The 27,424-nt window shown below is 40.8% G+C and overlaps 1 protein-coding gene across 1 annotated transcript; it reads right to left on the reverse strand.

Annotated features, from left to right (window-relative positions):
* Positions 1–39: 39 nt before the first annotated feature.
* On the reverse strand, positions 40–27,158 carry add1 (adducin 1 (alpha)). Its single transcript, XM_047344370.1, is given in 18 exon segments — positions 40–2,031; positions 2,034–2,254; positions 5,612–5,707; positions 6,922–7,290; positions 7,714–7,870; positions 8,701–8,787; positions 11,096–11,188; positions 11,316–11,411; positions 15,175–15,432; positions 15,789–15,962; positions 16,408–16,506; positions 16,665–16,808; positions 16,909–17,058; positions 17,242–17,322; positions 18,102–18,253; positions 18,547–18,709; positions 18,973–19,176; positions 26,974–27,158. Coding segments are annotated over 17 exon segments (2,811 nt in total). The 5' UTR covers positions 19,168–19,176; positions 26,974–27,158; the 3' UTR covers positions 40–1,755.
* Positions 27,159–27,424: the final 266 nt, after the last annotated feature.

Below are 27,424 nucleotides of genomic sequence, written 5' to 3' on the forward strand. Positions count from 1 at the left end.
ATTCATGGTTGTAAAACAGACAGAACCAAAAGAGAAGTGGAAGTTTTAAGTCTGTAGATGTTTAATGAGACATTTAAATTGGAAGTAGTTCCGACAGAACACAAATCAGCATATCTGAGGGGTAAAATAAAATCAACTTGTGGTTTACTCAGATGAAAACTATGAATACAAGGACTTTACTATAATCATCAGCACACGAAAGCTAAAATTAAATAGAAATCAATCAAAAGGGGTCATTAGTCAGGACAGTTCACGCTCTAAATACTCTACACATGCAGTCCTTCAGGAGCTCTCAGCTTATATGTAGCTCTGTAGGTAAAACACCTGCAGTGAACAAACACCGTGGTCTATAATCACCTCAGAGTAGGTGCAGTTTCCTGTTAGTGTTGTCTTTCACTTCACCATGAGTTAGACTGACTGATGACTAACCATTCGCTAACACAGGATGAATAAACAGGGTTAGGAAGCAATGCATGGAGGTGGCCTTGGTATTAACGCCCTGTAACCTCAAGCACAACTCAACTGCAGTCACAATAATGATTACACATCTGTGAGAAAATAAAAATGTGAACTGCTTTCTCCAGTGTGCATTTACTGCAACTGGAAACACACAGGTAGTCAGTGACAAAGTCCGTTTGCTCAGAGTCGAGCTGCACACAGGAAAGTCCAGTTCTGAAGTAGGATTAATCATGCAGCTTCGTAAACGGCCACACTGTCATTTATATGCTCCCCCACATCTGTATTTACGTCTATGATGGACTGTGACCATCTGTGTGACAGTGGTTTATGAACGAGCAGGTTCACAGTGCTCTCTCACAGCAAGTCGTTATGGCTCAATCTACTTTGTGAGACAAAACGCGAGAGGTTTAAAAGAAAGAAAAACAAAAGGATGTACTCAAGAACAAAGTAACATGTATTCTCACAATACAAAGCATATATGTCTTTTTCTGCCTTTCACAGAAACAGAGTGAAATCAGGGGGTCATTTTAAAACAAAGTCAAGAACCATTAATAGCAATAAATGAAGAAAAAAAAAAACTAAACTAAGATTTTCTTTACACATTCCTTCATACTAAAGACTTAAGAGCCAGAAGCAAATACATCATCAACCCCTGTGAATAATCGACAAGCACAACGCTCTCTTACACTTACAGGGATCATTCACACTGCAGATGTGGGTTTATAATGAAGTTGTTTGTGAAATATTCCACATCATCTTCAGACCTATATAACATGCCTCTTCTGTGCTGAGAAGTTTTTGAAAAAAGTTTTTTACATATTCGACAAACCTCTGATGTGACTCAGCTGGAATGCAGATCAAATACTGGATTATGAAGACGTTAATATGGATTCCGTGTGATTACATTTTCAATGGCTAAATGATCCGCTGAAAATATCTCAACCGAGTTTCCTGCTAACACGTGATTAAAATGGATGCACAGCTTCAGAGGTTAAATTAGCACAATGCAATTCGGAGTTCTCTCCATCAGCGTTAACCTCCAGTTACATGAGAGGGTACAAGCTTCTCTTTCAGTGTATTTTAAAGACACTTAGACATTTTGATACAATCCCAATACATTCTAGTGGTTACAACAGTTTAGTAATTCTCTGCTTTTCTTAAAAAAAAAATGAGGGTGATAAAACCCTGAAACCTCACATCAAGTCTGTGGGCCTGTAGTAAGAGACATGCGTGAAAGGCCAGACTGAAGACTGAATGCATCTCTCACAACTGAAAGCCTCTAATAATTAAAAACCTTTACGCAATCATTTTTACACTGTATACAAAATTGGCACGCGCTAACGAGGAAAAATAGGTTAATAAGCCAGCGACAAAAATGATATCAAAACAACAAAAAGCGTAACTGTGTGTAACTGTGGCTTGCTCGAAGGGTGATACCATAGTGGACAAAAAGCAGAAATGAAAAGAGGCAGAGGTCAGCCTTGAGGACTGCGCCAACGCTCCCCAATCTAGGACTCTGTCTTTTTTTTGTTTTTCTTTAGGAAGGAAGGAGTGCGGAACTTCTTTTTCTTTTTGGAGGGTGATTTGCTGGGAGACTCGTCCCCCTCCTGGTCGCCGGCGTCTGCGGCTTCCTCGCCCTCGGCTGCGTCCGCGTCTGCGGTAGCAGGGGCGGAGGCGAGCTCTTCGGCAGGAAGCGCTGGGGCGTCGGAGGGGTCGTCGGGCGTTAAATCTGGAAGGGTCTGTCTCAGGGTGGCTGCATCGCTCTCGTCTTTATAGGTTTGGTCAGGCAAGGAGTCTGGTGGAGGGGGAAATGGAGAGATATTGATTTTAGAGAACAAAGGGATGGAACTGTGCTGCTGAGCGTACACATCGGCGAGGCTAATACACTCTGACCACTGGATCAGCTGGAACATCCACAGGATTTTCTACCGAACAAGCCTCCATTTGTCCACACAACATGGCTTCTTTAGTTCAGAGCATCTATGAGACTGTTATACAGAAATCATTTAAAGACATCGGTTCTGAGCTACACAAAGATATAATTAAGTGCTCTTCAGTTTAAAAGAGTCTTAGAGCATGAGATTTGAACGTTTCCAGACGCAACCCTTCTACTAAAAGGACATTTCTAAAAACACACTCAACTAAATTAATCAACCTGACACCTCAAGCACCTTCAACTCAAAAGCCGAACCAAGATTCATTATTTCTATTACAAAGCAAACATTATTCTTTCACTGCATTTTGGTTTTACCTTCATTTTACCAGGGAAATCTTAATGAGTGCAGTTCCCTTGCTCATTTGCACCCTGTGTACAAACAAACACAAGGGAAAGTCTTCAAAACAATATCCAAAAACTGAAATGTTTTCTGTGATTGCAATTTTTAAAAAGCCACACAAGTGAGTTCACAGTTCAGAGAGGTGATAAAAGGTAAATGAAGTCAAAGCTGGCAAAGCCCAAAAGGAGCAATAACTTAATTTAATTTGGACACGTCTTTCCACAAACAAATATCCAAAAGCAAAAGTTTAAACATAAGTAGTTTCATTAACAAAAGAGCCCAAACAATATGGATTTTTGGGGGCCGATGCTGAAACCAATATTAGGGATTGGTAATGATATGATAAAGAAACATAATGGGTTGATATTACATTATTACACTTATATAGTTTAAATATACAGTACATAAATGCACATCTTTTCTGCATCGTTTATTCTGTGCTTAAAATAAAATAACGGCGCATATCGACAAACATAAACAGAGATACTAATATGTTTTTAAAAAGACTGAATTGGTCGGGCTCCGTTTAATAATATTGATTTTGTATATTAAATGCCAGACTTCAGATATCTGTAGTTTTGTACCAGCTTTGATTTAATGAGGCTTTTCTAGTCATTATCGACATCTAGTTATTAAAGTAATTGTCTCATCCTTTAAAACAAACTTCCAGTGCCAAAGCAGTGAGTTAAAGAAGCAACAGGTTCTAATCCAGCATGTCTGGATCAGTAGAGCTCCAGGGATCAGTTGCTCACACAGCATTCAAACCGCTGCTGAAGGCTCACACCGTGCTGTCATGTGCAACACAACTACAGCTCAGATCAGTTCTGATTTCGCTTACAAGACCTGAGACAACGCCACACACCAGTCTTCATTTTACATCTCTCATGTATGTCAGAGCAGAGATGAGGCCAAAAAAAACATACACAGATAAAATGGAGGCTGAACCTCACACAGCCAAGCTTCAGGCCTCAACCGTCTACAAAGCTAAACACCAACAGTGAGTCTGAGCAAAGCCAATGAAAAGCCACACTGACATAAAGCACTGATGTACCTGGTAAAGGACTCCTCTGAAAGACAAACATTCAAAACACATTTTACAAAACGTTACCTGTAATTTTCCACGAGACAGAAATATACATACAGTCATAGAACATTGATAGAATGTGCATATGTGCTAAAGAGGTTGGTTAATCTGACAGTGAATCGTTGGCGGGAAGAAAAGAGAGGTTATCTAACATAAAAAGTTTGGTGGGTTGTGAGGTTTACTTCAGAAACATCCTCCATTTATAGTTTAAATCAGAAAGGAAGGAATTCCATCCATAAAGTGTTTATAAAGATGGACGACATGACTGCTGTTCAACTGCTTATTGTTCCGGTAAGTTTGGTTTAATTGGTATTTGATGCTATAAAAACGGGATGAAATGTCATGATTGACAGCTGAGACTGACTCGTGATTAGTCAAGATCCTTTATCGCAGGACCACGAGACCATAGCTTCACTCCACAATCACTACTACGCAGACTTCAGCGGCGCAAGATGATAATGGTCGTATCCCTGGTCGATATTTTGGCTTCATTTCAGGACAGTGGCAGGATGTGAAGACATGTCATCCATCTTTATGTAAAGTCTATGATCAGGCCTCAAAAAAACTTATCAGTATCACTTCTTCTTGCAATTAATTTCCATTATCATTAAAACTAAGTATGAGAAATGGAGGAGCTCTGAAATAACCCCCATAAACACGAGACAGATTCAGAGGAGGTCAGACAATCGAGATAAGACCGACTGAACAGTCACAAACCCCGGCAAAGGGGTTAGTTGAGACCAGAGAACAGCTCTGCTACTGAAGCCATGCAAAGAAAAAAAGAGGGGTAAATGTTCAAACACAGGTGTGAGGGGTGACAGGTAGTTAGGAGGGTGGCGAGGAGGTGGAACTGTACGTACTTACTATGGCAATAGGTACTCTTTTGTATTTCCATCTCCTGATTGTAATCGCAGCCACAAAGAAGAAAAAGCACAAGTAGAAACAAATGTCTATGCAGGTCAAACCACAGGCACTGTGTTAAAATAAAAAAAGGGAAAATGAAATAATAAAAAAAAAAGAATGGTTGGGAACCATTCTTAGTAGACCCCAAAAGATGGAGAATGGAAGTGAAGGGGTAAAAGAGATATTGTACACAGAGAGACATGTTATAAAACAACAATTTTGCATATTCGATTACACCTGTGTTCAAAGCCACCCATCCCTTTCCTCCCTCTGACGATAACTTTGCCTTTTGCAGACTGTAGCTCGTATAAGAAAACTTGATGTATACTGATACCAATTATTCTTTCAATAAATGTATCTTCCGGGATGTTTTTGAGGCCAGTCTGAGTATCATCATCGACTATACTGCTGACATAGGTGTAATCCAATAGTAATAAAGACCAAGAGGAAAAAAAGTAAAAGAACAAAAACAGACAGAAATGTCTGCACTGGGGTCCATTTAAGTAGCAAAATATACTAGTTTTTCATATATATATATATAATTTATTATTTTCACTTGCAGCTGAAATCTTAATCTTAAATATTTCCTGACATTGAGACTGGAGCTTTGTTATGATTATGTTACCCTGAAGTGATCCATCTGTTATAGTATAAGTCTGATTAAATTCCCAAAACCTCTTGGCCTGTTATTACAGAAAACACAGCACAGCATCTGTAGTAGTATTATTAAAGACCACCACAACAACGACAGACCCCAAGACAGACAGGCAGGTGTATAGGCAGGAGCCTCTGCATTCCCTGTGTCGACCCTAGAAAGAATCAAACCACCCAGCCATGCTGAACCACACAGGACCAGGCCGGGTAAGTTGAATACATCAGGTCAACGTACCTTCATCTGCTCTGACTGGGGTGCTGGGGGGTGTGGAGGTGGTTTTCTGGCCTTTTGGCTCCTCCACAGGTTCAGCTAGTTGCTCTGGGTCTGCTTCTGGAAGGAAATCAGAAGAAATAAAATAGTAAGAATCTATAAGCTCAAATGAATAGGGAATATGAAATCAACAGGCAACATGATCTGGGTAGTTGCCTTCGCCAAAGGAGGTCATGTTTTCATCTGTCTTTGTTCGTTTGCTAGTTAGAAGGATTACGCAAAATCTACTAAACCGATTTCCATTAAAGGGGAGGGGTCGGGAATGACCCAAAGAAGAATTCATAAATTTTTTGTGTGGATCTGGATCAGGGGGCAGATCAATTTTTTCACTTTGATCAACAATGTGAGATTCATGGATCTTGATTATGATTGTGGGCAATATAATGTGGATCCAAATGTGGTTTCATAAGGGGACTGTTTGGCCTTGGCGGAGGTATGCGCCATACTTAGTGTGCCCTCTAGTTTAAAATTTATTTATAGTTTTTCTGGATACAATTGAATATTACTGATACTGGCTAAATGTATGATACATTTTTGACATAAGACAAAGAAAAGGGAAGACAGCACACAGGACCAAACCAGGAAGAAGCTATAATCCGGAGAACACTGCAAACTCTTTCAAACAAACCCCAGTAAAACCAACCATTAAATATCCCAAAAGCCAAACTATCGTTAATTTCAATGGAAATCAGTGAGAGGCACCAGAGGGGGAGTAAACACCAAGAGAGATATTTTCAGGACAGGTTAGCAGGAAAAGAAGGACCACACCATTATTCAAGTCCACACTTGGGATGCTCTGATTGGATGATTGTGCTCAGACACAGCTTTGACAAATGTTAGCACAACACTCCATGGCAATCATGTTTTTTTTAAACTTGAAAATTTAGCATCTTGAAAGAGAGGAGGATTTCAAATCTCAAAAACTAGCACCTCCTCTCTTCAGCTACTCCTCCAATCAAACTGCAGAAAGGTATCTGATCTGCCAGAGCTCTGATACCTTTGGACAAGACATCAAAAAGAGGGATCGGGGAGAAAAATAATCAAGCAGAGGCTTTAAGAGATTGAACTGTGGGTAGGGAGGGCGCTTGCAGATGTTAAAAAAAAAAAAAAATGACAACAAACTCCAAACCCCACGAAAAAGTAAAGGACACAGCAGGCGGGGGATGCCCTGACTCCCAGTGCAGCGGCATGTGGTGAGGTGGACCAGGACTGAGCAGGGGAGGAGGGAAGCAGAAGGCCAGAGTTTAGGCAGGACTCCGCTTCGTCTGGTGTACCTGGAGCCTGATCCTCCTTAGCTGCCTCTACCACTGACGGCTCCTTGCTGAGGGCTCGCAGCACAGCGCAGTGGAACTCCTTATGTGGGGAATCTGGAGCGGAAAAAACATCATCTGCTAGCGTCCCTGCAGATGAAGTGCCATCCCGAGTCGCCCCAGCCCCGCTGGAGAGGCCGAGGGAAAAAGAAGTCTGCTCAGAGGCCGGGGTAGCAGCTACGGCTGCCGTAGGCGGGGCTTTCTCTAAGCTGAGCGAGCAAGTTCCCGACTGTAGAGGTGTGGAGACGGAGGCTTGACCTCTCTGGGGTGTCTCAGCTTCAGGACAGGATGCGCCGTAGGCTGATCCCTCCCTACTAGCGTCTTGTCCCTGCACTGTGAATCCATGAGTATGTGTGTGTGGAGAGATAACATCACAGTTTGGCCAATTTCAAGTTTAATAGATTGTTGCATCATTCTCAAGGATTTATTCCCCTTTATGTCAAATAATGGCCCATGAAGATACAGTGAACCAGAAAGTATCACAGCTCAAATGACCCCTGTATCAATGCTTGCAGTGTAGATTTAGCACAGTGATATTGTTTTTCTCTGTGTAATTTACCCTCATCTGCCCCAATATAAATTAGAATAAGACCGATATATAGATACTCAATATCAGCTGATGCAAGTTTTTCACAAACAAATGTGTCACGTCATTTATGTTTGCCTAAAAACAACTCAGAGCCATGTCGTTACAAAGAGGAGGTGGAAGAAGTACATATGTTCCGTATTGAGTTTCTTTCATCCTGTCATGTTTACCTTCAGGCCCTTTCTGATTCTGTTCCACTTCCCTGCGGTACTCATCTAGCTCCCGGTCGGTGAGTTTGGTGAAGGGGTTGGGACCCTGCTTGCTGATGATGACCCTGGGCTGGTACTCCTTTTCGATGATGGCCTTGGACGCCGTCACGAGCTCCCCCTTCAGGGCACACAGAAGAAAGTTGGGAAAAAGATGAGACATCAACTTGGGATGGATTACAGCTACTCTAAGTCACACATGGAAGAATTTGATATGTTTATAAGATAGTCGCAGTGTAAAATGCTTTCTCTCACAGTTTTCACAAGTGTAAAACAACTTGATTATCAAGATTGCAGGCCCCCACACACAGCTACTACACAGCATGAGCAGAAGTACCAGCATGAGCACGAAATAGAGCAAACAGGCCATTTCAAAATTCAAGAAGCACATGCTATGATGTAATATCACCGGATAAATTCTTATTTTATTACGGAACAGTAGGGGTTTTCCCTTTTTTCGTTCCTCACAATAAAACCCAGGTAAAGACAAATTTAAATAAGGTTTATTGTACATCACCAGAATTATAGTAATGGCATAACTGCAGTAAACTAACAAAAAGCAATAATTATGCTTTTTAAACCAAAATCCTTTTTAAATTGTGTGTAAAACATGCAGTAAACCCCATATTTACTGCATCTAACACCTGCTCACCTCAACTTGTAACAATACTTTTTTTTTTTTAAATCGTGAAAATCAAATACAGGTCGCGATAGATTCATAGCTGCCACAAAAACACAAAAACATAAACTTAACAATCCAATGTATAGCAATAACAGTCTAGGTCACAACATTATTGCAACATAAGAAGCATAATATCCTCATCCTAGAACTATCATCCACTTCATCTGCACAGGCTCAGATATCAAGTATCTGCTGGCTCAGAGGAATGGATGACTGCAGGATGGTGTGAAGTACGGGTGAATGGTATTTGTGGCTGGAGCATTAAGTACCTTTCTAATTGATTTAGCAGGACTATAGGACCCCTCGGACACATCAAGGCCATCAATAGTATCAGTACAGTCAGACAGAGGGGCGTCCTGCAATAGTAAACCCAGTAAGGTGGGGGGGAAGGGGCACAACCCAGCTCTTAATCACCAGCACAGTCACATTAGCAGTCTGTCAGGCAGGCTTGTGTGTGTGCAGACGTTCACAAACATACCACCGTTCACACACTCACAGAGGTGGAAAGACATCGCTCAACAAAATCTGACTCAATTGCAAGTACTATAACCATACTTAAGTGTTACTTAAGCTGAAATTAGTCAAATATTATCTTTGTCACATAAATAGCAACTAGAGCCTGGATGATATTGATTATTTAAATATCCTAATTATTATTATATCTGACATTTTCTGATACGATATATTGGCCGATACATCGTTTAAAAAATATTTTCCATGATTCCTACGATGTCATTATCAAACCTTTATAATAAATAAATGTAATTGAGGTTTAATATTTTACAGTTTAACAATAAACTTAAAACACCACTAAAATCAAATATAAAGAACTTCAATAAAAAAAATAAACAATTTCATTAAATGAAAAAAGTTCACATTAATGCACATCTTTTATGAATGATTTATTCTGTAAAATAAATGTTTTCATATCTGTGCTTTTTAGCAAATATAAACTTTGGCAACAACGTCCATGAAAGCCTCGTATCGGCTGATTTTTTAAATCAGCCAAATGATATATCAGTCAGGCTCTAATAGCTACTTAGAGAAACATATCTATAATTATTGCAAAGAGCAAATTTGTCAAACTCATCATATCCCTTTACAATAAGAATACGCACAAAAACAAAATCACACATTTTAAGTTTGAGGTAGTATCCTAATAATGTCCCAAAGAAGACAAACTACTTTCCACCTCTGCATACACACATAACAGCATACAGGTTTATATGTACATAAACACTGGAAGGTACATGCAAAGAGAGATGGTTCTGGAAAAGCGGTGGGGCTGCAAAAAGCATAGCAGCATTGGAATAAACAGCCAGGAGCATGCATCGTAAAGAAACTATTCACAAGAGGTGAGAAGGCTGTGCGGCATGTGGTTCATATAGTCTGATCCTTAACCAAACATCAGATCGTCAAGGATTCCTTGGGTCTTGGCTCTGACAAGCCAGTATAGCTTAAAACTAAAACTAGATTAACACACTTTATATAAACTAGTGCAATGTCCTTACGAAGCCTGGCTGTTTGCTATTGCTAATTATTCCATGTCATTAGTGAGTCCTCCTCGAACAGTTCTACAATATACTGTCACCTTTTGTTGTTTGTGTGCTAGACGTTGTGTGCAGAGCTTTTTTTAAACAGTCTATGTTGCAGAGTGTTCATCTGACCTGCTTGATCTGAAGATATTATAGTCAATGCTTTTCATAAAATGAAATTGAATTAGCTTTATTACTTTTCACGTGTGCAATTTATATGTAGGTTTGATTAAATTATTTGGTGTTATTTTGTTTGTTAAGCAATAGACAACCTTTCGATGTAAAAGCTCTCTAATTCCACTCGGTATAAAAAATTACAGCACCGAAACTAACATTGTGCTTTTACTTTGAAGGCAGCTATTTTGACTCGTGACTGTACCGGCACACTTAATTTGCCCGTGTTCTGCTTTTCATGGTGTTTGTGTCCATCTTGCCGATTCGAAAAGATTGACTTCCCCAGCCAAGGTAGAGTAAATCATGCAAACCAAACTCAAACTCAAACTGACTAAGCAGTCATTCTGTGTTTTGCATTTGTACCTCTCAAAAAAGATAACGGATTCATGCACAGGAAACAAAACAGTAACAGGGGTTTTCTTGAACAAGTGCTGAGTATAAGTAACAGCCTAAACTCTGAATGATGCAACCCTGATGTATGAAAATGGAGACAACCTGAAGCTGGCAGGTCTGGAGAGCAGAGTGAGGTTACCTCTCCCACATGTTACTCACCTGCCACATTGACAATCTCTGTGGTTAGAAAATAATGTCAGAGTTACAAAGTCACTCCATGCTCCACAACATGGAGGACAAGTTCTTTTAGTATTCATAAAGAAGATTATCCTCGACAAAACTGATGTCGGATCAGATTCAATAATATTTTGAGTTGCAACCAATTGTATTTCATTACAGTTTAGTGTAGAGGGCATCTTAACACAAAATTCACAGATTGCAGCGTTTTGGTTTCAGGCGTGACGCCAGACCTGGAGAGACTGATTTGGAGTTTTAGGTGATTTTGTAGCTCAACACAGGAGACAAAATCTCAATTGTTTCATTAGCATGAGACAGATATTTCTCTCCAGGTCAGGATAGTTGTGGCAGTGATGGTTTTAATGTGGTGCCTTCACAGACTGACCTGGGTGAAGGTGCGATCCCCGACGGTGCTGGCACAGAGAACCTGAGACTGGGGTCCTGCTGTCTTAATGTCCTGCAGGTTCTGCTCCCGGATCTAAACAAAGCAACAACATTTCAAGTTATGAAGGAACGACAGGAACGAGTGTAACATCATTCTAATGCAATACTAATGACCAAAAAAGCATTGATGAGGAAATAAAAATGAAAAAAGGCTGCGATACCTTATTCCGCATTTCCAGGACGTCCTTTGGGTTGGTGTTCAACGGGATGAACTGATTGGCTGCTGCAGCCTGGCGGAGGCCGTCTTCCTTTGACCACTGTGAACACCAAATAACGTGTTTTAAAAAAACAACTAAAACCAAATCTAGTGACTGACATGAAAACCCAAGCCAGAAAATAGATCCAGACAAAATATTATGCAGGCTTCACAATACAAGAATCATGCTGAACTGAAATGGACAAAGTTGGATAACTGTTAAAAAACAAAACGCTGAAGGTAAAAAGTGAACCAATGATGATGAAGGAACACGGAAGAAAATAAGTTACATTTGTACCTTAGTTTACTTAGCGGTGGGCAGTTCTACATAAATTCCCACAAAACATATCCTCTCTAATGCTTATTCATCAGCCCATGATATTAGATTATTGTCCTGGCGGGATGATACAATCTAATTGAGTTTAGTGTGATCGATTTGTGAACAAAGACCAAATGAAATGGAGCCTAGATTATTTAAATCGAGAGCATTAGGACCGGCATAATACAAGATACAATTTTAGGTGTTTTTACTGTAAAGTTTGAGCTGAAACGTCACAAAAATGAAGGAATTTATCAAGAAAACTAAATAAACAATTGTCCTAGAGACAAGTGAAGAAATGTGTCAGCGCATTTAACAAAATACATTGAAATCTGATTTCAAATTTATAGATGATGCTACTCATTATACATAAAATTATAGTTAAAGTGTTTTTTTAAATATATATTCAGGCTTATGAATCAAGGTTGAAGAAGTTTTGAAAAGATGAACTTGCACATAGTGAGACATGTAATCACAGTTCAGACTGTGAAAGTTAACAAGAGAAACAGATTGTTTTTTTAAATTGTGCTTTTGCATCACTTTATATGCTGAGCGACAGTGACTTACATGTATGTCATAAAATGTATGAATTAGGAGTATAAATATGATACAGAAATTATCGCTGCTGTTGCAGGACTATTAACATTTCTAATCATTTGTTTTTTCCAGGTTTCATAATACCATACTGACACTGCTAAACTTTTAATCTTTTGTCAGCGTGTTTCTCCCAGCAGGACCTCCAGGTCCTCAGTATGGAAGTGTTAATTTTACTATTTGGGGACAATTTTTTCACATAAACACAAACTGAGTAGAACAGGCAGCTTTATAAAAGGTAACATTTAGGGGGGAAAAGTATGAATAATTTAGGGTAAGAAAGAAAATGTTCTTCCACAAGGGTCATTATCTTTTAAGCATCCTTCCGATGGTTTTACACTCCTTTGGTTATACTGCTTTTGGGATGGTCAGTGTCGGTAAAATGATGAAAACATTTTCTGCACGACAACAACCCTTTGTCATCATCATTGATGTACTGTTAGAGATTAAAATAAAAACAAATAAGGAGCACACAGAAAGAGACAACTGAAAACATCACAGAAAAACGGTGAAAGGGTAAGGGGGGGACAGGTGGTGAGAGGTGAGGGAGGGTGAGGGGTGGCTGGGTGACTTAGACGATGAGGCTGGCTTACGAAGCGAGAGTGGCAGTGAGGGGTGAGCTGGCATCACCAAAGTCATTTCCCAGGCTGATATACGACAACAAGGACGACAGAGAGAGAAACACACCCGAGCACACTCGCCCATGTTGGGTCAGAAATAATAACAGCTACTGTCACAGAGCTACAATGTAAGACAAGAGTGCATCTGTCCGGCAGAAACCTTTTGTTGTCTTGTTAAATATGCTCTTGTAAAATACCCCATCGACTTCTTTTAAACCTGGTAATGCTCAGCATGATTAAGGGGAAATAAGAACAAAATCTGCCCCCATTTCTTGCACCAAACTGAATGAGCAGCAGCGCATGAGTATACGAACAAAATCTTCAGCTTCCATGCAAAACGTTTTACTCGACTTTTATAAACTAAGCATGTAATTTGCAGTGGAAAGCGTAAGCTCATGACTTCATTCCTGTGTTTACTATAAGCTTGGCTGGTTATCTGCTGAAACCAGGGGGCTGGATGAGGAAGGGTTTCCTTGATGGAAGTAGCTGGGTTGGGTTGGTTGGGAATGGGATGAACATGTAAACATGATATACTCACTGAGAAAGAGTCTCACAACACAACATTTCCTACTTTCCCAACAGGAGATAATTGATTCAAAAGTCAGGTCAAATTTCATGGCTTTTTGTTCGTCATTGTTTTTCTCTATTCAGACAAAATCCACTCATGCAGGCTTTGAAGTTGAACTTTTTTCAGAATCAAAAATGAAATCAGAAATAAGAGGAAGCAAACATAATAGAGCAAACGGAAACAACTGGAAGCAGTTGCAGAAGTTTAGCTGGGCTCAGACTACAGGAGTTTTAAAAATCCGGTTGTGTCACAAACGTCTTCGCAGATATTGTTCTCTAGAGTCTTTTACAAACCCACACAACAATATTAGAAAATAATGGCAAATCACACGCTGTTATTAAGATTATTGCTTACTGCATCGACGCACCACCTCACATCTCATGTGAACTCATGGACAGGCACATAAACAAATGGAGGGTGGCATGGAGCGACAACTTGCTCTAATGTTAATAAACAAGAGCAGAAGGCGAAGCAATTCTAAATGAGAAAATGGTTGGAAAGACGCAGTCAATACGGGTTATCTATTCTTCTGGTTAGATTTTTACTGTCAACAATGGCACGCTAGCTGGCATTAACCTCTGAATGTTTCCCATCGCTTGGCAGCACCGGTCTTTCTCTTTAGCTGTTGTGGTCCTGATTTTAAATCCGAAATATGTTTGATATTCATCAGGGCAGCCCTCATGATTCTGCCTACAGTTCGGGAGGGTTATCAACGGCTCTGTAACCCATCACCTTACAGGATAATCTGGACCGGACAAGGTACCGACTAAGGTTTTAGGCATATTGGGGATAAATCAGCCCGACTGTCCTGTAGTCTGAGCTCAATTTAAGAACAATTTAAATCACAAAAGCAGGATGCATTAATCTTTTGCAAAGGAAGTTTTTGCTTTGTTTTGTGACCACAATTATTTTTTTCTTATCCAAAAATGCAATTTTCTGGAAGTGAATCACATGCCTCCTCCCTCCTTAATCCAGAGAATATTAATCTCCTGAGATGTTTAACCTCTTTTTTTTTTTTTTATCTGTTCTCCTGACTCATTTTGAGCAACAATACTTTGCCAACATCAAGATGCAGAGACAAGAAACTAAAAGAGTGTTTTACAGAGTGAGCAACAATGTGGTTTGCGGCAACACATCACAGCTTCTTTCCACATTCAACCGCCCACTCGAGGACTCATGCCACACCCCTGCTGCTCGCTCCTCTGGGGAAAAACATCAACACCAACAATGCACTTCACTACTACACATGCAGTGGGGCATGCTGTGGGGAGCTGGCCTTGCATCATGAGGCATTAGGAGACCAGGAGGGAGGAAAGAGCAAAGAGAGTCAGTAGATAATCACAGCTGTGCTACACAGCAATTAAAAGAGCAGAGGTAACTGCATTAGAAAGGTGGGTTAATAGGATGTCTGAAATCACAGTTTAAAAGAGCCTAAAAGAAGTGAAAGTTAAATTTTGTGAGCACATAAAAAAGGCTCAAGAGAAGATGTTAAAAAAAATACAGATTTCAGCTTTGTACTGTACTTTAAGTCCTCCCTGTCCCCAGGACCTCAGGATGCCAACCAACTACCCGTATCCATCAACAAGGTAGCTCTAAAATCTATACTATGAACAATAAGGTAGGCACAGACCAAGCAGTTGGTTATACAGCTTGGCACGCAGACACCGGACGAGAGAGACTGCAGCAAGGGTTTGACGTGATCGTGTGTTATGTTCGTCCACACCTTAGGCTTCGACTTGGGGCTGCTGGCGTCAGGCCCATCCTCGCAGGGCTCATCGGGCCGGCCACCGGCATTGAGCCAGTGGGTCTTGTCACGCTGGCCGCGCTGGAAGCTGTGTTTCAGCGGGGAGCGAGCGCCTGAGTCGCTGTCCTCCCCGTATGAGTAACCACCATGGGCAGAGGGAGTGCTCTCCACATCACTGTACTTTTTACCTCTGTCCCGCAATGCCGGGCAGCGGTAAGGATAGCCTGTCCTGTAGCCCTGGACAACAGGAAGACAGAAGAGAACAGCTTTAGAAAAGGGTTAATACACAATGGACTGGAATCATTTCAAAGCCTTCAAATAAGGGGAAGTGGGTGCGAGTTAATCCAGAGGCCAGGGTTCCTGGAAGTTTTCAGATCAGTTACTTTGCCTCCAAATGTTCAAAGAATTTTTGAAATGACATTAAAAAATTATATATTTTGAAAAAAACTGCCTCAAAGACTCTCAAAGCCAATTGGCTTTGAGAGTCATCTATTCACTCAAGGGTATATAGATTATCCTGGAGTGGCCTAAAATGCAGTCAAATTTATTTGTTTCGTTATAGTACGCCCCTTTTCCTCTTTTTTTGTACTTACCAAATTGTCGAGCATTCTCATAAACGCCTCAAACTCCTGCTCCCCGACTTGCCACTTGGGGTTTGAAGGGGACCCGTCGCCGACCGGCTCAGGGACCTTTGAACGTGACTTATATTTCCCTGGGTCCAGCATCACCAGATTATCTGGCCCTCCAGCGCTGGCCAGTGTTCGCACCTGGAAAAATGAATGGGGGAATACAGACAGACAAAGAAACCACAGACAGTTCCAGAAAACAGAAGGGAAAAAAATGTTGACATACACAGACACACCAACATCCAATGTAACGCACACACATACAGACATTAATGAAGAAAGTGAACATATATAAAGATGTGGAGAGACAAGAGACAAAGACAGTTGTTGTGATAAATGCAAACAAACAAAAGTATCATGACACCACATGAAAATACATGGTGGTCTATGTTATACTATAATACAAAGAAGCACAGTAGTAACCTGTCTTTTCAAAACGAAAATAAGGAAATATAGAAACAGCATTTTGTGATTAAAAAAGATGATAACGGACGTTCATGGTGAGAGTTTCAGAATGAACAGCACCAAATCAGTCCCAATAGCTTTTTGCTTAAATTAGATTTACAGAGCTCAGTGTGTGTCGTACCTGGATTTCACAGGCAGCGACCAAGTTGTGGATGTAAAAGAAAGCTTCCTCTACTGTTTCACCCACAGTCACCAATCCATGGTTCCTCAGGATGAGCACCTGGGACACAGGAAACATTCAAACTATTACTACTGGTCTAAAATAAAAAAAGGTACTAAATGAGACTTAAATGCGTTTTTTTCTTCTAATGACCACTTTTTCAGCAATGGAAGCAATATTTTTCTTATTTTCATTTGACATATACACAGAACTGTTACCTTGCTCGTAGGGCCTAGGTTTCTCTGTATAAGCTCACTCTCCTCCTTATCCACCAGTATACCGTGGTAGTCATGGTAGGCCACCTCGCCCAAAGACAGCGCCTCAGGTGAGATAGGCAACAGGCCACATTTCATGGCTGACACCTGCAACCAAAGAAATAAACAACGCCACACAACATAAGACTATAATGTACCTATGTCTGTTTACACTGCGTATTATTACGGTGTAGTCACTGTCCCTTACCGCAGCGCCTGCAGCTGTGTGTATATGTACGATACATTTGACATCGGGCCGTGCGGCATAGATGGAAGAGTGGAGAGTGAAGCCGGCCTGGTTGACTCCAAGGTTGGTGCTTCCCCGATCGACTACCTCACCTTGGATGTTTATCTTCACCTGGAAGGCAGGGGGTGTCAGACAATAGAGCATAAATATCAGCTTTGAGTTAACCTTTAAAATCGTACAACATATTTTATGATTTTCACCACACATTTTATGTTAATGTGTAATTTAAGGAGAAATAAGTTTTCATTTTCTGAAGGAAGACAAAGAGTTCTATTAGATTAGACAGATTCTCACCAGACTGGAGGCAGTGACTTCACTGAACAGGAGCCCAAAAGGGACAATAAGGAAACGCTCCTCATCTGAAGTCACCCTGACCTACAAGACAGGAAGAAAGTCGAGCTAGATTAGAGTGTTACACAGAAACTGGCTCAAATTAAGAGGAACCAATCGAGCAATTAATTAAGGATGTTTGCGACACAAAAACTTTTACATGAAACTAATAAAGAGTGCATCAAGAATATGAGAGAAAACTTCATATTTGCCAAGATCTGCATTTGTTATAAAGGTTACTATAATAAGACATTTGCTCAATGATGCCATTATGGTTAATTTCACAAACAAAACCCACAGCACCTTTAGAATATACAGGGATTACATCATTTAAGAAAAAAATTTTATGTAGAAAATGAAATATAAAGCTGAGCTTTGGTTATCTCCTGGTAATTAGTATTGGCTGATGATCCAGCATTTCCTCACCTGACAGACTTAAATTTAGCACCTGTAAATTATAGAATTAAATAGTACAACTATTAATGTATCAGCTGCAACAAGCCCATTCAAACTGGCTCCTCCAGATCTACTTCATAAAATTTTATAAAGTATACTTATACTAGTGCTTGGCTGAATACTTAGTTATAAGAGTCTAGAAAATGTTTGTCTTGTCATATGAACAAAGTTTATACATTTTTATTAAATGTATTTAAATTTGAAAAACAGATGTTTGTGTCAGAAAGCGTTTCATTTTGTGCGTGTGTATATGAATGCACGTTCACACGCGATAAGAGTGATCTTCTTTTGAGCCAGAGTTGATTAAACCATGTTGCCCTCTAGCATGTATCAGTTGACACGGTAAGTTGTGTTATCAAGAATCTCACTGTGAGGTGGTTGTAGATGAGCTCGGACCAGCTAAACAAGTCAGCAAGCCGATGAAAGGCGGCCAGCTTGCAGCGAAGTAGCTTCTCTCCTTTGTCATAGGAGATAGAGTCTGAGCCTCGCAGATCGTTCACGGGAGTCACCATACCCAAACCTGAGAGGAGGAGATGAAACAGACAGAAAGACTGTGTTAGAGACTGAAAAACTAAAATAACGCTGAGACAAGACACTACAATTGCAAAAATCTATAAAATACAGCTTGCTGTATAAATTGAAGTAAGAAACAATACTGATTACTGGACAGCAGGAAAGAAATAAATCCGACTGGACTCTTTGTCCAGACACCAACTCTGTCACATGCTGCATCACTCACTGTGAGCACAGACATAACGTGGCTGAGGTCAAAAAGACACACACACACACACACTCATTCTCTTCTGTGCTTACTCATGTTGAGCGCTGCCATGCCTCCTTGTGGTGCAGCGGGATACATGGAAGGCATGCTGGTGGTCATGAAGTCTGCGATCTGCTGCAGAGCCAAAAGGCTAGTGGGCGTCTTCCCCTTTTTCAGCTGGTCCTGGATCATTGTCTCCAGCTCCTCGCAGAATGCCTGTCGGTCATAAACACAGACACAGATACAGAAAAAGAAAAATATGTAAGGGCAAAAAACAAACAGAAGAGGGCACAGTGACCCCAAAAAGAACAGAAACAGAGAGGAAAGAATTTCACAGGATTGTTTTAGTTTATGTCTTGCAAGTACACCAAATCTAGGACTGTGTCGTGTGTTAACGGCCTGATCCATGATACAGAAACTACTGAATCTGAATATTAATATGTATAAACACAATGATTTAATATTTCTGTTCCACTGACCGGGCTCTGTAGTATCATGGAGACCCTCTTCCTCTGCTCCATCATGTTAAAGTCTTGCCGGAGGTCAGGCGCCATATTCCTCTCCCTCTGGTACTCCGGGCTACTCTCGTCCACCCGGTCAAAGTACCGCTCCTTGTGGGGGGCAGTGGTGGGAGGGGGGGCCGTCACCACTCCGGCACCTGAATCGCCGTTCATCCTGGCCTCCTGCAGAGGGAAAAGGAATTTGTTATACCTATGATCACTTTCTAACAAATATACCCAAACATCTATTTCCCTAAATCTGCATGATGTGCTGTTTTTCTTATGACGGCACAAACACATTTTCCTATTAAAACTAAAGTCAGTACTGATCAGAACTAAAGAATTATGAATGTTTAGTGCATAAAATGCCAGTAAACCATGAAATAAAATCTCTATCCAAGCCATCCATCCATCCATGTTGATGTCTTTAAACGTCTAGATTTGCCCAACTATCTGCTCAAAACCTGAAGATATTTGCTTTAGAACAATATAGAATAAATTCAAGAAACCGATGTTCAAATAGTAGAAGCTGAACCATATATATTTATATATGTAAAATTGTAACTTTGGATTTTGGTGAGCAACTTTGACCTGGGGTATTCTTTAGACTTCCAAATGATTAATCGGACAATCTTTTTTTCATGTTTCTTTTGTAGCCTTTGCTCATACAATACCACACTTTCCATTCAACTGTTGCCCTACAAGAGCTAACTGACAACAACAGGGGGGATTTGGAGCCATAAAGCAAAGTGATTGAAAGATTTCTTATAGATCTGTGTCCATCCGACTGGCTGGGTGCATGTGAGGATAAATAGCTTCCACCAGTCAGTCACAGCACAGACAACTCAAGCTTTGACTCTGGAGGAAATGGGCAGGCTTCTGAGCACAGGGAAATGTTAGTGTGTGCAAGCATGCATGGGTAATGGAGGGGTGCTCTTGCTGAAACCGATGCAGCCCATTAGTCCGCATCAATACAAATGTTCAGCCAAAACTGCCATGACAACAGCAGACCAAACCCAAAGCATCCAGTATCACACTGAGACCTCACAAACCCTCCCTCTGTTCCTGCCAACTTTCACTGGTGTTCTGAGACTTTTTCACAAAAATCAAACACAGAGTTTTCACTAATCTCAGGTCACCTGTCAACATTTCCGTGTCTATCTGTGCTGATTCATTAAAAGTAGAAATGGATAATTTTTTTGCTATATTTCCACCTTTGGAAACACTTAACACATAAAGACATAACAATAATATAGAGAACTAGACAAACACTATTAGGATGACTGGTTAAACTCAGATTGAAAGGATGTATGCTATTCATCTCATGTGATTATGGGTTGTTCTGCTATAAAAAATGACATGGCACATAAATAGGACCTACAAATGGTTCTCTACATAAGTAATTATTTGTTGATATGGTATTTTTTTCCATGTATTACAGTTGCATACTCCTAGCTCTCATTGCTGAAGGAAAGCTCTGTTTTTGTGTTTCTCTCGTGTGATTAGGACATCAGTTATTGACAGAACAATAAAAACATTCACTCCTTAAGAAGCAAGTCAAAGTCCAATTTTCCTGTTTATACAACTGTGCCTCCAAAAATGTATTTTTAAAAATCTACTTGGACCTTTTTCATGATGCAAATGCAGCAAAAAAAATGATGTACATTGAAATCCCCCCAAAAAACACTACGGATGTTTCCTTTATGTTCGGTTCGTCTGGCAAAGTACGTGACAACCCTGCTGTTTGCAGTTTTAGAGTGACTGGCCCTTGTCAGCCTGGTTTACAAGAGAAAAGTCCTAATGCCTCAAGACTGACCGTCAGGTCTCATTCCCTTAGGTTTGACTCACTTATGCTTTGTTTGCTGCCTGTTGTTGGTGTTGGTTTTTAATGGTAACAGCACGAGGGGAAACAAACATGACTGCAGAAAAGAGGCGATGCGAAAACAAACGACAAAACCCTGAGGGATTAAACAATTGCACTTCCTTCTGTGGTGGAAATCTGCAAATAAAGAGCATACAATGAAATTGTCTTTGTATATTTATTAAGAAGAAGCATTTGCAAAAGGATCAACCCAGATCTCTGCGCTGTCAGTGTCAAGAGTCGATAAGAAACAGTCATTATTACTGACTTATAATGAGAGAAATGAAGGACAAAGACAAAAGAGCAGCAGCTGTCAAATATTCTTGTTTTTTTACTCTGTAGTTCCATTCTGATGCCAGGAATGGTTACTGGTTAAAAAATACTGGCTGTATGACCAAAATGATCAGGTAAAAGAAACCAATCTAGCACTGGCAATAGCAATGGCCGCAGATGCACAAAGTTTTCTCCGTCAGTGCAGAATACTCCCGCCTCAGCAGTACCCCCCTACTTCTCTCCTCAGAAATGTAGGTGCGGGGGGCTCGGCTAGCCTCCACTCCTGTTACAGAGTGCGATCGCTATGGAAACCAAACACATTGCCATGGCAACTCTGGGAAAGCCTTTAAAAGATTAGTGTTATGTAAGAACAGCTGTGGGCTCGAATCATACTGCAAGCCAGTCAGTGTCACAAAGCGCACGTCTTCAGACTGGTGATATAATGATTAAATTTAAATACTGCTGAGTTCCCAGGGTTATAAACAATCTCATTCAAATTACATGACCTGGTTATAATCGGAGCACATGGACTGTCACTGGCGTGCAGGAAAACCAAGACGCCCTGCTGTTTTAAAAATGCACTTGATCTGATTCAAACTGAAAACTCAAGTCCAGAAATGTCCCTGTATACAGAGGCAAGTGTCATTTTGCATCAGTGAGTTAGTGAAAAGCAGCAAGTGCAAGTTCTCAACTTGAACCATCTTCAAATGTTGTACATCATATGCAAAACCTCTCGTGTGACACGGGTTGAAATTAACCTGCAGGATGCACTGAAATCACAAAACTAGACTTAACAGCGCTAGTATTTTTTAACCTAAAAGGAAACATTCCATCATCGGAAGAAAAAGTTGAATGGAGTCTAAAGCATCATGAGGGAGTGAATTATATCCCCAAAAATTCAAATTTAACCTTTGATAACGTCTAGGTTTAACTTTTTAAAAAAATGCCAAATCTTGGGGGGATCTGGCCCTGGGTCTGTTCTGATCAGAGCCTGTAGCCCTGTAGGTTTGGCAAATTATTTAATCTTCTCCAAACCTGGAAAGGAGTGAAAAATGATTTTAAATAGTTGTTTTTGTTTTAAATCACCTCTTTAATTAAAGCCAGTCGTCAGAGCAGCAGACGAAAGTAACAACAAATTCACCTTGTTTGAGATTCTGTCTATAGCAGCAGTGTAATGCTTTAAAGACCTATTGCAGAGTTAACACAGGGAGGACTGTCTTTGTACTTGAGGTGACATAATATGTAACAGCATGTGCACATTTAAAGCTGCTATTTCTGCCACCGTTTTCACTATGAATGTGGGAAACTCTGCATAAGACGCTTTTCCCCCTCTCTCTCTTAGCAACAGGAAAACATTGGGATGACGGATCAAGGATCACATTCATGAATTACAGTATAAACCACCTTCTATTGTGTGAGAAATCAGAGAAGACACTTTGTTTTGTCATTATAAGATTTAAGTGTTTTTACATTTCATGCTTTAAAAGTATCAAAAGGGAAACTGCAGCCTAATAATAAAAACATTTGAGTCTGTTACACCATCTCCCACAGGACCCTTAATGTGCTCATTGTACTGCCTGCTATAAACTTGGTGGCAGACGACAGCCATTAAAATTGCTTTACTTCGACTAAAGGTTGCATTCACAGGAAACGAATGGCTTCACTGAAAGGGCCAGGGGCCGAACCCAAGAGGATGTCTCAACATGGAGAACATCATATATCTCACTGTCAGGAAACTGATTGTGCAACTCCTGTTTCCTATGTTCTCATTATTCCTTAGTCATGTTCGTTTGTACGACTATCTGCACCATCATAATCAAAGTAAAGACATCTTACATTATCACTATGCGTGTTTGTGTTGCTTTAATTCTCTAATGTAAAGAATGTGTAATAGTGTAGGAAAATATTTAAATTCCCGCCAACATTCATACTCTAGAGCAGGAGCTACAGAAATGGATTATATAACAACATTGTGCCAAGTCAATAATCAAGAAGAGGTAAACAAATTAGACATTAACTATGTATACATTCATTCAGTGTATTATAAACAACAACAGCCAGTGTAAATAAGACAAACCTATCTAAAGTAGTGGAACTACTGACCCAACACTTACTTCCATCTGTGAATTTAACACAATTTAGATGTTCACACCTGACATTAGCATGTGTCTTCAGTAATCACAAGTTTAGAGCACTGAGTATTTCAGTTCGCACCAGGTGTTAGAATGTGTCTCCACATGCGTCTTGAGAGACTACGTGTAAACAGATCTAACTTCCCCAAATATGCAAACAAGCACATAGATCATTTCCATTTGTAAGGACCAACTGTGTTCAAAAGTAACAATACACTCCCAGTGTCTAGTGTGATAATTAAAAGAAGAAATCCAAACAATACAAACTGAGTCTATTTGTTGTTGTGTTTCAGGCAAATCAAATCACACAATATATTAAAACATCCCCATAATATAGCTCCACAGCCATTTCAAAATTTCAGACATCGTTGACAAAGCCAGCTTCCGTGATTTGAGAACCAGCTGATTATGAATGTGTACAAAATTCAGATGTGGCCTAGAACACTTTTGGATACTCACTCCTATGTGGCCTAGACCATTTTGGAATGTGGTCAGACCAATAGGTCCTCAATGCCCTTTGGAAGCACTCACATTTGTACTTATAACTGTATAATCGGATCACCCAAGACCACGGCCTACAAGGTTGATAGACATCAATACACCCAAAGAGGAAAATGAACAGGACACTGTTGCATTAAACAAGGAGAGGATTTCCTCCACATGACTGACTCAGACTCATGTGTTGACCTTTAAATGACACCACTCAATACAGATGTTTCCATTCTCTGTGGAGGCAGCAATGAGGTAATGAGAAAGAGAGAATAAAAACAAGAGATGCACTGTAGAGAGGAGCACCAGACTCCCTGCTCTTCCGTGTTGCATGGCTTTTAGTCGACTTTACACTGCTCTGCATACTTTGTGAATGTTCCAATTTTAGCATAATTCTCTTTTGAAAGACGGAAGCTTGCATTAAAAAATCTTTTCAGCATGACTAAGCTCTATAATAAAGATCCATTTAGTTCTTTCCAATAATATGCCAATCAAACAATCGCTAATGAAAAGATCATTGTGTGTGAAAAGTCTGCATTGGTCTCTCTGTAAGTGTGTAAGTGTGTAAGTGTGTGCGCGCGCGCGCGAACAGCTGGTGTTTCAAGCATTTAGCAGACATTAAAGAGAAGCACTCAAACAGGGCTCTTTATATATCTGAGCTGGATGCCTGTCATTACTGGGGATCCACAAGCAACTGCTCCTTAGTGTGTGTGTGTGCGTGCGCGTGTGCGTGTGTGTGTGTGTGTGTGTGTGTGTGTGTGAGACAAACCACCGACTACCATGACCGTTAGGAATGGTTTAGGTGTCATTTTAGCACTGCCCCATGTATGGCCCTGCACACTAGACAGTAATTTGTGCTGTTATTTACAACATGACCAATCGATGTGCATGTTACCGACTCCACACCGCTTTAAGAAGACAAGGACATTAGGTCCTGTAGCAACATTACTTATACTCTGCATACATTTTTGTGCCATTATATTTATATTAGTTTGTAAAGTAAAACGACAACGTCCAGGTTGATTTCAAACCAAAAATGTAATTGATGATCGGAGGAATGATTACAGCCAACTAAAATCAAATGCTGTTTATTTGTGAAACAAGAAAAATACGGTAGCTCTCAAAAAATCCTCTAAAATGTAAAGTAAGTAAGCTTCACCGCTGATGACAGTCAGAATGGAAAAAGCATTATCTGACGCTGCCTGCCAGGGCCAGGCGAGACGCTGTGTTGTGTTAGCAGGCAAGTGCAGTGGCCTGAGGTTTATCTGGCTGTCGCATGTCATATGGGACATAGTGGAGGGAGATGGCTCTCTGAAACAACACACCCCTCCCTGTACAGTTTCCCTTCTCTCACACTCCGGCCTGCACTATCATTTGCACATCTGTGAAACCTTCTGCTGGATAAATATCTGACCCAAACATAGCAGCATACACCGACATTATCTTTACTGACCTCTGTACTGTGAATGCAAGCTCGAGAATGATTGTTTTAAATTTTTAACGGAAAAAGAACCTTCCTGAAACGCTGCTAAGTGATCACATATGGAGAGGAAGGAGGGGAAGAGTGAAATAGTGAGAGGACTTAAAATGAGAAACACATTTTCAGCTGCACTGCAGTCAAGGGTGTGGGCGTGGGGAGTGGGAGTAAAACAAACATAGAGCTCTGTATCTCGAGTGAGTGTGTATGTGTGTGTGTAGTAGTGTGCAAGTGTGTCGAGGGTGGCAACATGGAGCCAGACTGACAGAGCTAGGCTGTCTCCTTTGGGAGTTTCACTCATTCTAAGAGAATTACCAAAAGCAGGGAGTTAACATCCATCTAACTCACATACACACACACACACACACTTACACTTTATCTTGGCAGTTTGGCTTTGTTAATCCTTATACTAGTATGAATGTGAAGGGACTTCACTGTGCACTTTCGAAGAAGCTAGAGACGGGAAGAGCTTAGCGGTTATCTTCTTCAGTTTGGGCCTAATAACAAACAGCTGACTGTCAGTCAACAAGACACATTAATCCATTAACAACAGCTTAAACAACAGCCAGGTTGAATACCAGTTTTCATTTTAAAAAGGTCTTTAAGTGCATGGGTTCTCAAAGTGGGGTGCGAGGACCACCAAAGGGTCCTTGAGGGGATCCCTCGGAAAAAAGGGGAATCATTTATTTTCACTATAATTTCATCCATATGTAAAACACTGATGGAATGTATGACAAGAATGAATATTTTGGTGCTGAATTACATACACATCCTATAACAAAAACATATAAAAACAAAGATCTTGTCAAATCGGGGTCCGCGGTGTGTGAGAACAATCACAAGTTCCCAGAGCCCAAGGTGATTCTATCAAATCGCATGATTAATCCAAATCATGAAGATAGTAAATGTACTATTGTAAAAGCATTGAAGAAGCTTGATGCAGCAGTTTGTTTTAACTTAGCTAAACGAAGGACTAATACAACTGATAGAATTGTTACTGACAAGTCTACCAATGCATTATCATTGAATATGTACAACGTGGCCAATGTTGGATCTTGTCTTAACATGGATAACGAACTCAAAGTGGTTTCTGTTTTGTTTTCAGCATTGCATTTTGTTATAGACGGTTTGGCAATTCCCCAAGGGGGTTACTAATGCACCATACTCTATCTAATGCAGTGTTGCATGATCCCATTTCCTTTGTGCCGACTTGCAAAACCTTCTCACACTTTAAAACCGTACGTCCACGCGTGTCACTCTGCAGGACATGGTGCCTGTTGTCTGACCTCACACGGGAAACTGCTCCATCACCCCCACTCCACCGAGCACAGACTCGATCGCCCTGCTCCAGCAACAACAACAACACGCCCAGTTTAGAAACACGGTGTGTGTGTAAGTGTAGCGGCCTGAGCAGCACAACAGTTAAATGACTCCGATGTAAAACAATGCAAACACGGGCCCTGCTCGGGCAGCGGGCTAACGACACCCGGGTCGAGTGAAGACACACCCGTGTGCACAACCGACCGTGCCAGTGTCCCGTGGCCGTTTTTGCTCCTACACAAGAAACCGTGTACAACTCTATAAAACACGGAAATAGTCGTGTTTACGGCTTAAAGCCAGCTGGAGCAAATACAACGCGTTAGCATCACAGTGAGCGGCTCGTCACTTTGAAACCACACGGCACTAATACTGAACCACACAGATGGGCCATGTTGTTTCCGACAACATGCGTCTGTTTCCGGGCTTACCCTCTCTGTGAAGACGCGGTGAAATAGAAGCAAGGCTCGGTGAAAGCAGGACGGTGGTCTTCTCCGTCTCGGTGTGTTTTTCTATCCGCTGCCCGGTGGGTTCAGAGCGGGTTTATCTCTCTGCGCTGCTCGGCTCGGCGTCGTCGCTCCGCCCATCCGCCATCATCCCGCTTGGGTGCGGCCAAACGGGATGATCTGTCGCTCGCCATTGGCCACCACCGAGGCACGTGACAACGCCTTTGCCGAGAGCGGAGAGAAGTGATTGGTGGATGAGTTGGGAGCCCGCCCACCACCCGCAGCAGAAAGGGGGGGCTTTAGGTTTAATGCTAAAAGCTAATTAGCTTAGCACAGGAGCTGAAGCATGGTGGAGATACACAGTAGATAATCATAGTTTCTATTATATTATACATCATATTTATATTCTACTGTCATATACCTGTCTTATGTGTTG

The sequence above is a fragment of the Hippoglossus stenolepis genome, chromosome 18 (assembly GCF_022539355.2).
Source record: "Hippoglossus stenolepis isolate QCI-W04-F060 chromosome 18, HSTE1.2, whole genome shotgun sequence".
Classification (NCBI taxonomy): Eukaryota; Metazoa; Chordata; class Actinopteri; order Pleuronectiformes; family Pleuronectidae; genus Hippoglossus; species Hippoglossus stenolepis.